This window comes from Pseudopodoces humilis, chromosome 8 (assembly GCF_049639895.1).
Source record: "Pseudopodoces humilis isolate 2021_Gansu_Grassland_sample_001 chromosome 8, ASM4963989v1, whole genome shotgun sequence".
Taxonomy (NCBI): domain Eukaryota; kingdom Metazoa; phylum Chordata; class Aves; order Passeriformes; family Paridae; genus Pseudopodoces; species Pseudopodoces humilis.
The window spans coordinates 22,670,820-22,685,009 of NC_142207.1; the positions used below are offsets into that span (position 1 = coordinate 22,670,820).

General features: G+C 39.1%; 1 protein-coding gene across 32 annotated transcripts in view; it reads right to left on the bottom strand.

Moving 5' to 3' along the window:
* Positions 1-14,190, bottom strand: part of TTN (titin) — a 239,931-nt gene that overhangs the window by 45,873 nt on the left and 179,868 nt on the right. For all 32 annotated transcript variants that reach the window (XM_088058544.1, XM_088058541.1, XM_088058539.1 and 29 more), the window contains 22 exons: positions 11,183-14,149; positions 10,766-11,086; positions 10,373-10,657; positions 9,868-10,167; positions 9,244-9,546; positions 7,926-8,201; positions 7,511-7,810; positions 7,118-7,420; positions 6,578-6,877; positions 6,163-6,450; positions 5,774-6,070; positions 5,383-5,685; positions 4,984-5,289; positions 3,947-4,234; positions 3,553-3,843; positions 3,170-3,457; positions 2,413-3,003; positions 2,215-2,319; positions 1,536-1,733; positions 1,154-1,450; positions 446-1,033; positions 50-352 (listed from right to left, as the gene is read on the bottom strand). In XM_088058544.1, the coding sequence (XP_087914670.1) occupies positions 50-352; positions 446-1,033; positions 1,154-1,450; positions 1,536-1,733; positions 2,215-2,319; positions 2,413-3,003; positions 3,170-3,457; positions 3,553-3,843; positions 3,947-4,234; positions 4,984-5,289; positions 5,383-5,685; positions 5,774-6,070; positions 6,163-6,450; positions 6,578-6,877; positions 7,118-7,420; positions 7,511-7,810; positions 7,926-8,201; positions 9,244-9,546; positions 9,868-10,167; positions 10,373-10,657; positions 10,766-11,086; positions 11,183-14,149 (9,498 nt within the window). The remainder of the gene's footprint in view (positions 1-49; positions 353-445; positions 1,034-1,153; positions 1,451-1,535; positions 1,734-2,214; positions 2,320-2,412; positions 3,004-3,169; positions 3,458-3,552; positions 3,844-3,946; positions 4,235-4,983; positions 5,290-5,382; positions 5,686-5,773; positions 6,071-6,162; positions 6,451-6,577; positions 6,878-7,117; positions 7,421-7,510; positions 7,811-7,925; positions 8,202-9,243; positions 9,547-9,867; positions 10,168-10,372; positions 10,658-10,765; positions 11,087-11,182; positions 14,150-14,190) is intronic.

A 14,190-nucleotide genomic window follows, 5' to 3' on the forward strand; every position in this document is an offset into this window, starting at 1 on the left:
CTGAATGCCCATCCCACCCACCCCCAAAAAGAAAAAGCATGATACTGACATGCAACATCTTTGCAAAGGACTGAGTTTGAAGTATCACTTGGTGGTCCAACTCCAGCTCTGTTTTCTGCACTGACACGGAATTCATATTCGTTTCCTTCCAGAAGACCAGTTACTTTGCATCTAAGATCTGAAACTGGTTTCTTTGTTGCTCTCACCCATCTTAAACCCTTCTTTTCTCTTCGCTCCACATGGTAACCTGTGATTTCACTTCCACCATCATCGACTGGCCTTTTCCATGTAACTGTGACAGTATTTTTAGTTACATTTGTTACTTCTGGTTTTCCAGGAGGGCCCGGAGGACCTGTTCAGGCAAAAGAAAGCATAGTTAAACAAAAACCAGTGTCTTTAGAAATTAATAAAACCACACTGGAATCTCTTAGCTTGTTCTACTTACCAAATCTATCCACCATTTTAACTGGTTCTGATTGTACTGGTTCACCCTGGCCATACTGATTTACTGCTGAGACACGGAAAACATATTCATTTCCTTGAATGAGCTTGCTAACAACATGCCTACAGCTCTCAATGTTTTCAGCAACCAATGTCCACAGCAGACGACTAGTTTCTCTCTTTTCAAGAACATATGATTTTACTGGTGATCCACCATCTTCTGCAGGAGGTGTCCATGTAAGAGTTGCTTTTTCTGCTGAAACATTGCTGATCTCAATAGGCCCTGGAGGTCCTGGAATATCTAAAACTTTCACATGTACAGTCTCCTGCTTAGTGCCGAAAGGATTGGTTGCAGTGATTGTGTATTCTCCAGAATCTTTTCTGGCTGCATATTTGACACTTAGAGTAGAAGAAGTTGGTTTGGTTTCAATGTGCACAAGCTCTGAGGGTCTAAAATCTTTTCCAGCTTTTGACCATGCCGAAGTCGGAGGTGGTTTGCCACGGATACTAATAGCAGACAGTGTGATGGTTTCTCCTGCTTTCACTGTTAAACCTTCCTTCACAGTAGGATCCAGAACAATGCTTGGTGCCTCTGTCAAAACAAAGACAAAAAATACTTATTGTTACAAGAACAACACAGGGTTAAGAAACAAAAGAAATTTGATAGTAATTACTCAAGTAAAATTCCACCTTTTCAATGCCATCTACATACCATACTCATCCTTGCATATTATGGTTCCTGTGGATTCAGATGGAGGACTGATAGCTCCAGCGGTATTCTTTGCTCTAATTCTGAATTCATATTTGCAGCCTTCAGTAAGGTCAGTTACAGTAAATGCACAGTCTGGAACATTCACGTGATTAGCTTTCATCCATGTCTTTTTGGGTAAATCACGCTTTTCTACGATATAGCCAGTTAATTTATGTCCACCATCATATTTTGGTTCTGTCCAAATGAGTGTTACTGAGTTCCTGGTTACATTGATAACTTCAGGTTTCCCAGGAGGATCTAGAAGAAAAAAATATTAAATAGCAGTCAAATAAAAGGTATTTAAAATTTCAGAATTTTCCTTTTTATTTTCCTGATGACTTACCAATAGGATCAAGTGCCACAACTGGTTCAGATGGAAGACTTGGTTTACCCACTCCAGCCATATTGATTGCCATTACTCTGAATTCATATTCTAGACCTTCAGTTAACCCTGTCACTCTGAAATCTTTCATTCTTATTGGCGTGGTATTTGCTCTCTTCCACAGAAGACTATTTCTTTCTTTAACTTCAATGTGATAACCTAAAAGATAAATAATGAGATGAAGATATGTGGGGGTGGTTCTAGAAATCTTAATTTCTCACAGCATTGTGAAACATCATGCTGCCTGCATTGCATGCTGCATATGCATTGTGCAAGAGGAGCACCAAAAACCGGGTTAAGAAATGGATGTGGACATACACTACAGATGTATGTAATTGCAATGAGGAGGTATTTGTAAATGGAAATTGCTAATTTTGTAGACCCAAGTACCAACACATACAGGTGAGTTGGGGTTTACCTCTTTACTTATTTTGGCTCTGAGCAAAGACATTGTTTCTCAGTTAGTATTTTCCCAATATTTATTTCTTTTTTTTAATAGGAAGAAAACCAGTGAAATCAGTCAATCAATCAATCAATCACTCAATTTAGTGCATAAACACCTGTTACTTTTATCTTATCCTTTGACAGAGAGAAAGTACTATTAAGAACTGAAATACTAGGGAGGTTTTGGGGGATGTACCTGTGATTGGTGAACCTCCATTTCTTCTGGGATCAGTCCAAGTTAAAGCTACAGACTCATGCCGAACAGCAACAATATTGGGAGGTGGAGGAGCATCTGGGACATCTGAACAATATTGAAAAAATGAAGCAATGTTAAAAATTATTATCGCCTCTAAAATAAATTTTTTAGATTTCAAAAATTATAATGGACACTTACCAAATGGATGTTTTGCAATGACAGGCTCTGATTTAAGACCTTCCCCTACTCCATATTTGTTTTCAGCCCTGATCCTGAAGGTATATTCATTTCCTTCATGAAGCCTTGTAACTCTAAATGTGGTTTTCTGGACTGCAGAGGCACAAGTCACCCACTTATTGTTTATGTTATCTCTCTTCTCTAGAACATAGTTAGTGATTTCTGAACCACCATCGTCTTTTGGAGGGCCCCATTTTAAGGTAATGGCATCAGCTGTGACTTCTTCAAATTTCACTGGACCTGTTGGTATGCCAGGTTTGCCAACAACTTTCACAAAAATAGTGCCTTCCTTGCTGCCAGCAACATTCTTCAGAGTTATTGTGTATTTTCCTGCATCAGCTTTCTGGCAGTCATGTACTACAAGAGTGGTGTTAACTGCTGTAGATTCAAATGCAACTCTCCCACTCTCAGTAATTGCCTGGTCTTCATCCTTCTTCCAAGTTACAGTTGGGACAGGCTTGCCTTTCATAGGGATTTTAAGACGGAAATTGCTACCCTCTTTAGCTGTATAGCACAAATCAGGTAGATCTCTTAAGTCAAGTTCAGGTGCCGCTGTGAAAAATGAAGGAAACCAGTTATTCCACTATGCATAAACTCTGCGGTAAAATTAAGATGCTGTTTTAAAGGTGTCTTATTTCTATGTATACAGGGTAATGATAGCATGCATAAAATATAATTTGGGTAAGTAAAGCATTTAATTAATGATCTTGCTTCTCACCAACATCATCTCTTGCTACAATTGTGATCTCTGATGGAGTTCCATATCCAGCATCATTTTGGGCCTTCACTCTGAAAGTGTATTCTTGTCCTTCTTTTAAGTCTCTCATTGAAAAATGGAGATTCTTTCCCCGCATGACTTCTTGCCATTTATTATCACCAATCAGGACTTCAACAATATATGCAGAAATACGGCTTCCACCGTCACTGATAGGTTTCTTCCATACCAAATTGCATGAGGATTTTGTTACAGCTGAAGCTTTTAGATCCACAACCGGCCCAGGTGTTTCTAGAAGGAAGAAAAGCATAGTAAGTTTTCATTCAAGCTAAAAATAAGGATTATTTGAACCTCAAAAATAGATGAAAAGTATTAATTTTTCCTACCAGAAGCTTTGACAGCATCACGAGTTTCACAAGGATCACCAATACCATATTCATTTTCAGCAAAAACTCTGAAGAAGTAAGATTTGCCTTCTTCTAAGTTAGTTATCCTGTAGCTTGTCTTTGGACACTCTGTTGTTACTGTGGACCATGACTTTCTTTCTGCATCACGTTTTTCAACAACATAATTTTTGATTGGACTGCCCCCATCTACTAGAGGAGGTTCCCATGTAATGAAGGCAGAATCTTTAGATGCTTCCTTTACAATCAGGTTAATGGGTGGGCCTGGCGTATCTGGATAAACACAACAACAATGTATTTGATTTAGTAACAAAATTTTAAAAACCAGTTAAAAAATTAACAAATATATTATAATGGGGAAAGCCCTTAGACTTACCAAGTACTTTTACAACAATGGTATATGACTTTTTGCCACAGCTGTTCTCCAGACTGAGGACGTATTTTCCAGCATCATATTTATTTACATTTTCACAACGCAGGAAGGTATCAAAATCAGTTGACTTGATGTCTAATCCTTGTCTATCTCTTAGGTTGGCACCCACTTTAGACCATGAAATCTTAGGAGGTGGACGTCCTCTTACTGGCACATAAAGTCTCATTGTGACTCCAGCACGCAACACAAGGACTTTTCTTAGCTCTGCATCAAGTTCTCCTTCAGGTGGAACTGCGTGTTTAAGAAAAAACCCCATGTAACTAAAGAATCATCTTTAAGACAAACAGTTCCTTTTTACAGGCATTCCACTACACTAACCAACTTCTTATACCTGTGATGATGCTAGTGTCCTGACTCCTATTTGAAGATAATTTGCAAATATACCCTTTTCTGCAGGAATTTCACCTCCTTTTTTTTTCCCCTACCTTTACACCATTATTGTTAGAAAGGCTATCAGTTTCTCTAGAATTCCAAGGAATTTCAGAGCCTCCTGGACTCTAATGCTTTTCTTTAACTAAGACAGTTTTGTGAAGCAATGCTTCTGTACATGCAGCAAAATGAATACAAAAGCCAGCATGTCTCTCAAGGAGCATCATACAATCAAAGAGCATCATACAGCTGCTTAGAATAGTAATCTTGACTTCAAATTATTTAAAGATATGAAGGTGACTGAAAGTTTTAAGAAAGATGAGAGATCTGGAAATTCTAATTTTAGGATTAGAAAAAGAAAATAATCTTGAAGATCCCGTAGGAGCCAGAAGGTTATAAAGCATATAAATGAAAAAAGCAGACACCAAATTCTGTTCTGTTCCTAAGTGCCCTGTTTTCTTCCAAATTAGCCACTGCTAGCCCACATTTTTTGAGTAAAAACATGTTCCAAATTAATCTGTGCCTGTGACCTGTGACAAAGTCTGTCTTTGAGACTCATCCCATGAATTGAAACAAAAGTCAACAAGGCAATCTGTTTTCAGTGAACATACTTAAAATGTCTTTGGCAGTGTGTTTATCAGGAACATCACTTGGATCGCTGTATCCAATCTTATTGACAGCATATACACGGAACTGGTACTCTGTATCTTCCATCAGCCCTGTTACCACAAAATGTGTAGCCTGTAAATTCTTGGGTAGATTGCATCTGACCCAGTTGTCTGTGTCAGCTCTTTTTGATTCCACTAGATAACCAATGATAGGGCTTCCTCCATCATATGCTGGTTTGCTCCATGACAGGCTAATTGAATTACGAGTAGTATCAACCACTTTCGGGAAAGCAGGTGGGCCAGGAGGATCTGGAAATTAAAACAACATAAAGTCAGCATACCCAATGCTGCATGATAATATTTGGAAATTATAAAGGAAAATATCTGAGACTTTTAGCTTACATTGAGGATCACGAGCATACACTGCTTTAGATGGTGCGCTAGGCTTGCCAGGTCCAGCCTTATTCAATGCTATCACCCGGAACTCATATTCTGTTCCTTCTTGGAGTCCAGTAGCTTTTACAGTTCTTTCAATGACAGGCTTTCTGTTTACTTTTGTCCAGTTAAGAGCCTTCGTTTCACGCTTCTCAAGTATATAACCAGTTATCGGGGATCCACCATCACTAGCTGGTGGCTTCCAGCTAACAGTCATAAAGTCTTTTGTAACATTGCTAATTACTGGTGGATCACAAGGTCCGGGTACATCTGTAGAGATTTATTTGAAAATTACATTCACTTTCGTAAGTATAGACAAAAACCCAGGGCAAATGAAACTATTCCACAAAGCACTTACCATACGGGTTCTTAGCAACTGCTGGTTCAGTTAAGATGGGGTCTCCAACACCATATTTGTTTTCAGCACAAATGCGGAACTGGTACTCATGTCCTTCTATTAGTTTCTCCACTGTGCAGCTGGTAATGGGTACATTGGCACTGACTTGGGCCCAGTTAGGTCTGCTTGTTTCACGTTTGTCTACAATGTAGTTGGTAATTTCTGAACCTCCATCTTCCAGAGGAGGCTCCCAAGAAAGCATTGCGCGATCAGCATACATATGTTTGATTTTGACAGAAGCTGGTGGGCCAGGCTTATCTAGAACAATTAATATCACATTGTTATAATTCTATCCCTTGCTATATCATTTAATTATAAATGTATTTATTAATAGACAGTCTTTAGCTTACCAAGTACTTTAAGCCTAATGGTTGCTGACTTTGATCCACTTGCATTTTCAGCAGTAATAGTGTAGTCTCCTGTTTGCTTCCTGTTAACACTGAACAACTCAACTGTAGCAAGATTTCTCTTTGTGGTGATCTTAACACCTTCAGATGGCTTTAAAACTTCTCCTTCTTTCTTCCAGGTGATTGCTGGCATTGGCTTGCCATATACATTTGCCTCCAGACGCACATTAGTTCCAGCTTTTACTGTAAGCTGTGATTGCATAGACACATCCAACTCTATTCTGGGAGGAACTGAAAGGAGAGAGTCCAGGAGTTAATCAATCTAGAAGGAGATAAATGTCTCACACTTCACATGAGTGTTGGTCCCCAAAAAGCACAGACTCTTACCAGAGCTATCAAACGCTTTTCTATTCCTTACCATTTTCTGGATGAATGGTCACAGGATCAGAAGGTTCTGAAGGTTGGCTGATGTTAACTGCTGTCTTGGCAATTGCTCTAAATTGGTACTGAGCATTTTCCTCCAAACCAGTCACAGTGTACTCCTCTTGGGGTATTTGATACGGAGTTGTATTGCACCGAACCCACTTATCACCAGGTAATTTGCAAGCTTCCACAAAGTAACCAATAAGTTTGCTACCACCATCATGCTTTGGTCTTGTCCATACCAGTGATGCAGTACTCTTAGTGACATCAATAACTTCAGGTTTTCCAGGAGGATCTATGGCAAATAAAAACAGATTATAGTACATTTTTCCAGAAAAGAGCTAACACATTAAAAAATGGCTTTAATATTACTGGATCTTATTTACTGCATACCTAGACAGTGCAATCAGGGTGACATCATAGTACACATGAAAGTATAAACAGAAGGGCAAACTAAAGATCATAATAAGTTGGAGATATATTGAAAACTATCATAAAAACAGTCTGTTTCAAAGTACTGGTATGGGTGGCTTACCAACTGGCGCTCTTGCTGTGACAAACTCGGTTGGTTTACTAGGTTTACTTGCTCCAGCTCTGTTCAATGCATAAATTCTGAAAGTATACTCAAGACCTTCGATGAGGCCCACACAAGGGTACTCCGTGGAGCGCACAGCTGTGTCGTTAGCTTTCACCCACAGTAAACTGTTCCTTTCTTTGCGCTCAATGAGATAACCAGTGATTGGACTGCCTCCATCGCTATCTGGTTTATCCCAAGCAACAAAAATGCAGTCCTTATTGACCTTGGTAATACGTGCATTCTTTGGTTCACTGGGAACATCTAGAAAGGAATATGAAGATAGACATCAATTGTATGTTTTCTTACTAGAAAGTTTAAATAGAGAAATGCTGCTATTAAAAAGTAGCATACCAAATGGGAATCTTGCGATCATCTTGCCAGAAGCAAGCGGCTCAGAAATTCCAAAACGATTTTCAGCACGAACACGGAACATATACTCTTCTCCAGGAATCAGTTTTCCAATTCTGCAGCTTGTCTTTGTGACAGAAGACAAAGCTGTTATCCAGTCTCCTCGACTTACATCACATTTCTCAACTATATAGTTTGTAATGTTGCTGCCACCATCTTCAAGTGGTATGTGCCATGAAAGAGTGCAAGCATCAGCATCTATTTCAGAAATATCAAATGGAGGCTGTGGTGGACCTGGCTTATCTGCATGAAAAAAGTATATTAAGAAAAAAGGGATGAAATAAAATGGCAACCACTGGAATATAGTAAAACCAGCTTTGTATAAAGCTGGACTGAAAAACAACCAAATGGAACATACCCATGACGGTCACTTTGATTTTCTGACTATCAGTACCAGAGCTATTTTCTGCGGTAAGAGTGTAAAAATCAGTATCTTTTCTAGTCACATCCTTAATGATAAGAACAGAAGACTTTTCTGCTTTATGCACAGCAAGGCGACTGGATGTAACTACATCTTGATCTCCTTTCAGCCATTTACAGACTGGCTGAGGCTTCCCATATACATGAGCTTCAATCCTCAGTTTCTTTCCAGCTTTAATGTGAACATGATCAGGCATCAGAATCTTAGGTGGGACTGTAAAAAAATCACACAGAGGCAAATAAATTCAACTTCTGTGACAGATTAATTTACTATTTCTTATTTTTTATGTAAAACTTCTCTGCTTCTCTCTTAAGTGGAATCACCTGTATGAATGACTAGAAAATCATTAATTTAGGTTCCACTTATGGACAACTTCAGTTTCTGCAGGTGGCAATATTCATTCCAGTCTTACTTTTACATTACTGTACAGTTTATAAGAGAATAATTATGAATTTGGATTGCCTTCACATAAGCAATTTATGTAGAGATTTGTGCACTATTAATGCACAAAATATAATTCCTCTTTTTATCTGAAACCTGTTGCTTGCTTATTGCTGACCTACAAGAAACATGAAGAAGAAAACTGAAGTTCTTACTGAGATAAACATGCTTTCACAGTCAATCTTTCTGTATCTTTGAATTATTTTTCTCCTACTTCTTTTGCACAAAATCAATTTTTTTTTTCCCAAAGAAGCCTGGCAGCATGTTTGGTGTTCTTCCTTCCACTGGCTAGTTTTCATTCTTCTGCTCCTGTACCTCTCTCTTTTTCTTCCCATGTCCCAAATTAAGAAGACTGCTCTTACTCTACATCTTCCTGTGCCTAAGGAACACCACCACCTTAAGCAGGCCAAACTGTCCTCCCTGACTTTTGTTTTATATTCTCAACCAACCTTACAATATAAACCACTTATTTTCTCTTATATTAAAACAGCTTCGACTTTCCCATTTATCTCTCAAACTACCAGTCTGACACATTTTCTCTTTCATTTAAACTTCATTGAAGGTATTTATTACTTCTCCCTAATTCTTATCTTCAGGTTCCAACCTAAACCATACCTGAAAACTTATTTTATAATTCTAAACTAGTGGTAAACTCTCATTTTTTTCTGACCTGTCAAAATACTCAGTACAGTTAGCCATAATCCTCCAGATAACTCTGCAAAGCAAATGTCTTTCTATGAGTCAAAAACCTGTGTATCTTGCTCATTTTAATCATTAAAGCAGTATATTAAGTAGTATTTAAATTGTTACTTACTGAGTTGTTCTTTAATTTCATATTCTCCTGTAGCTTCTACTGGCAAACTTACTCCTACAGCATTTCTAGCTGCCACTCTAAAGTTGTACTTTTTTCCTTCTTTCAGACCAGCTACAACAATGGAGAGATCTTTAACAACTGAATATTCTGTCCAGCGATCTGCTGGTTGATCATGTTCTTTGTAGCTAACAATGTATCCATCAATTTTAGAGCCTCCATCGCGAAGTGGTGGCAGCCAGCCCAAAGTAGCACTATTCTTTGTAATTTCAGTTACTTCAAGTTTTCTTGGTGGATCAGGTTCACCTTTCAGGGGAAAAAAGAAACACATTAAACACTGAATTTCCAATATTTTTTTACTCTTGAATATTGGATGCTGTCCATGCAAATTCAACCAGGACATTATAGAAAAGAGTGAAACTCGTAATAATTTTAAAGGTATTCATTGATCATATTATTTGAAAGAAACTGACACAGAAATACTTATGTTTTTACTTAAGTAGCTAGCAGCATTGCTCAGTTTAGAAGTACTAATTACAAAATGCAAAAATCTGACAAAAATTAGAGAAAAATAAACAGAAAATGTCCATGGAGGCAAACATAAAATATACATAAAGGCATACTCACTTAGAGGATCTGTTGCTAGAACAGGCTTTGGTATGTCACTTGGAACACCTGACCCATACTCATTTACTGCTGTTACTCTGAAGTAATATTCATTTCCAGGCACAAGGTTCGCTATTTGGAAACTAGTTTTCTTTAGTTCTGCCGTGACTGTTGCCCAGGTCTTCCTGTCAGCCTCCCGTTTCTGCAGGATGTAATGAGTCACTGGGCTACCCCCATCATTCTCTGGAGGTGCCCATGAAAGATGGCAGGACATCTTGGTGACGTCTGAAACCTTGAAGTCTGACACAGGTCCAGGAGTATCTATGAAGAAATTTCAATTTATGTTAGTACTTTCTTCTTTAATAAGTTAAAATTAAAGGTGACCAAAAGCTTTCTACACAGAGGGAGTTAGTGTTAGGTGACAGAGTTATGCTCAAAAACTTTTGCACCTGAGGATCATAAATATTCCTGCCAGGAACATCCAAAATAGTTATAAAATTGTCTTGAGGTATTTCTCATTACTTACCCAGAACTCTGACGTTCACAAATACAGCCTTTTCTCCAGCTGCATTAACAAGTGTCAATGAATATTTGCCTGAGTCATCACGTGTGGAATCGGGAATGACACAGAAGGCCATAGTGTCAACCAGATCAACTTGTCCTTTTCTGATAACATTATCAACACCCATTCTCCTCCAGGTGACTTTTGGTGCTGGGCGACCCCTAACAATGGCAAAAAGTCTAATAGGGCATCCTGCTCTGACTGTGACTAACTTTCTCATGCTTGCATCCAGCTCAATCTCAGGAGGTTCTGAAAGACAAAGAAATAAAATGCAAAGTTTTGCACATGAAATAAAATAAGCCTAAAGCAAATAAAGTGTTTTATGTAAACACCCCAAAAGAGGATGGGAAAACTCACCAAGAATTTCTTTGGGAGACACAGCTTCTTTCAGTTCTGCTGGTCGGCCAAGGCCAACCTGGTTTTGGGCAGAAACCCTAAACTCATACAATTGCTTCTCATCCAGGCTGGTAGCTGTGAATTCTGTATGAATAACTTGAGCAGCAACATTACATCGTTTCCATCCTGCTTCAGGATCGGCACCCTCAACTTTTGGTCTCATTTCCACAACATATCCAATAATTGGAGCACCACCATCATACACTGGTTTTCCCCAGCCAAGGGTTAAGGAAGTCTTTGTGCTATCAACCACTCTCAGGTTTGTGGGAGGACCAGGCGGCTCTGTGAAACAGTAAAAATTACAGATTAGAACACAGGTGTACAGTTTAGCAATCTGTTAACATTAAAATAATACAGAAAAAATCAATGGTATTTTACCTATTGGGTCTTTGGCTATCACAGGTCTTGATGGCAAGCTTGGTTCTCCAAGTCCCACTTCATTTTCAGCACTGACACGGAACTGGTATTCATGACCAGGGAAGAGATTAGTAACCTTCTTGCGTCTCTCTGGGATTGGGGTTTTAGTAACAGGAACCCATCTTAGTGACCGTTTCTCTTTCTTCTCTAAAATGTATCCTGTAATTGATTTCCCACCATCATATTCTGGTGGATTCCAAACTACAGTCATCTCTTCTTTGCTGACTCTTGTGACATCTGGAGGGTCAGGGCGCCCAGGTCTATCATATTTTGTTTTTGCAATAATTGGATGTGTTTCTGTTGGTGGACCAGTGCCCATTTTATTCTCTGCACGCACTCTGAATATATATTCATTACCCTCAATGAGGCGTGTCACTTTAGCATAGTTTGTTAGGACAGAGGAAGAGAATGTAGACCAAACCATACGCTTGCTTTCACATTTTTCCAGGATGTAGTTCTGTATTTCACAACCACCATCATCTTCTGGAGGATCCCAAGTAACAGTACATCTATCACTTGAAATGTCAGTGACTTTCAGGTTTCGTACAGGACCTGGCTTATCCAAGACAATAACAGTAGCATATGCTACAAAGCTGCCAGCTGCATTAGTTGCTGTAATCACGTATTTCCCACCATCAGTACGCCTTGATTTTGTGAGAACGAACTTAGATGTGTCAGAAGTGTTTTCAATGCTGACTCTTGGAGATCTGGTGAGATCAGTGGCATCTTTGTCTTTTGCCCATACAACTTCAGGCTGTGGTTTTCCTCTGACTCCAGCCTCAATTCTAATTGTGTCACCCGCTTTCACAGTTAGAACCCCACTTAACTTCAAATCTAGGACTGGTTTCTGGAGATCTTCCTTCACAACAACTTCAGCTGTTTTTACCCAGTTACTTTCACCGGCCTCGTTCTTAGTCTGAACTCGGAATTGGTAAATTTTATTTTCCACACATTTATCTACCATGTAGTGTGTTTCCTTAATGCTGCCTTTGTGAACTCTTTCCCATTCATCTGAATCTTTCAGTTTTCTCTCAACATGATAACTTAAATTGGGACTTCCACCATCATAATCTGGTCTTCTCCATTTCAGATATACAAATGTCTTTCCTTTCTCTGCAATATGAAGATTTTCTGGCTCTCCAGGCTTGTCAATAGGATTGATAGCAAGGATAGGAGTCTTGGTCTCAATGCAAGGCCCTGGACCTATTTTGTTCTCTGCACAAACTCTGAAGAAGTATTCACGGTTCTCTACAAGATTTGCCTTTACTAATCTCTTAGTAATATCAGAGGAGACAATTGACCATCCCCTCTGATTCGGCTGACGGTATTCTACTATGTAATTTGTAATTTCAGAGCCACCATTATCCACTGGGCTCTCCCAAGAGATCATACAAGAGTCTTTTGTGACATAGCTTATTTTCAGATTCTGACATGGTCCAGGTCTGTCAAGTACATTAACAACAGCAAAAGCTTGAGCCTGGCCACAGCTGTTCTTAGCTGCTATTATGTATTTGCCATGATCAGATCTTTTGGCTTCTTTCACTTGCAGTTCAACATTAGGCAGATCATGAAGTATTTCAATATGCTTATCTTGGACTAGTACTTTGCCATCTTTAGACCAAGTTATTTCAGGATCTGGTCTGCCTTTTACCTTGCCAGTAATACGTATTGTTTGACCAACTCGGACAGTAATTAAGTCTCGACAGGTCACATCTAAGCTTATTTCTGGAGGAGAAAGAATATCTTTTGCAAGAACAGTTTCTGGTAGTTCTCTTGGTTCTCCCTCTCCCACGATGTTGACAGCTTTTATTCGGAACTTATATTCATTTCCTTCTATTAATCCAGGTACTCTGAAAGCACACTGTCTAATAAGTTCATCCTTGTTAATCCTATTCCACTGTGTAGTTCCAGCTTTCTGACATTCCACAATGTATCCCAGAATTGGGCTGCCACCATCCTTGAGGGGCTTTGTCCACACAAGATCAGCTGATTCTTTAGTTTTGTCTTTTAATTTTGGATTTATAGGTGGTCCAGGAGGAGTGATAGGACGTGATGCTTTTATTGGATCAGAGCTTGGAGATGGTTTACTTAAGCCCACCATGTTTTCTGCAAAAACTCTGAATTCGTATGTATTGCCTTCAAAAAGACCAGTGACTCTGTATTTCATATCAAGTATAGGTGTCTTATTGACACGCACCCATTTACCAGATGCTTCCCGACGTTCAAGTATATAACCAGTTATTGGAGTTCCACCATCAGATTTTGGTAGGGTCCAAGACACAGTTGCAGCATTTTCTGTAACATCATAAACAGTTGGTTTACCAGGTGGGGATGGTGGATCAAACATGTATTTAGCAACTGTTGGTTCTGAATCCAGGGGTGCACCAATGCCTATCTTATTTTCTGCACGAACACGGAAAATATATTCACAGCCTTTCTGCAGTCGTGGAACCTTAATCTTTGTGTGACTTGTTCCAGAGCTAACCACTCCCCAAGTTTCTTTCTTTGATTGACGCTTCTCAACAATATAATTTATTATAGGACTCCCACCATCATCTTTAGGAGGGCGCCAAGAAATAACCATATATTCTGGTGTTACTTCAAGAATATTAATAGGACCAGTTGGTGGGCCTGGAACATCCAAAACTGTAAGGTGCAGAGCCACAGTTTTGCTGCCAGCTGCATTAGATACTGTGAGTAGATATTCTCCTGTATCTTTTCTTACACAGTCTTTGATAGTAAGCACTGTTGAGTAATTGTCAGTCTCAATCTTGTATTTGCCATCTGGTTTAATTTCAGTGTCATCAGTAACCCATTTTGCTGTGGGAACTGGCACACCTCTCATAATTGCTGGAAGGCGCACTGTGGTGCCAGCTTTAACAACGAGACCTTCAATTAACTTCACATCTAGATCCACAGATGGAGGTACTGAAATTAGAGAAAAACAGAAATTATTTTTTAGGGCAAAT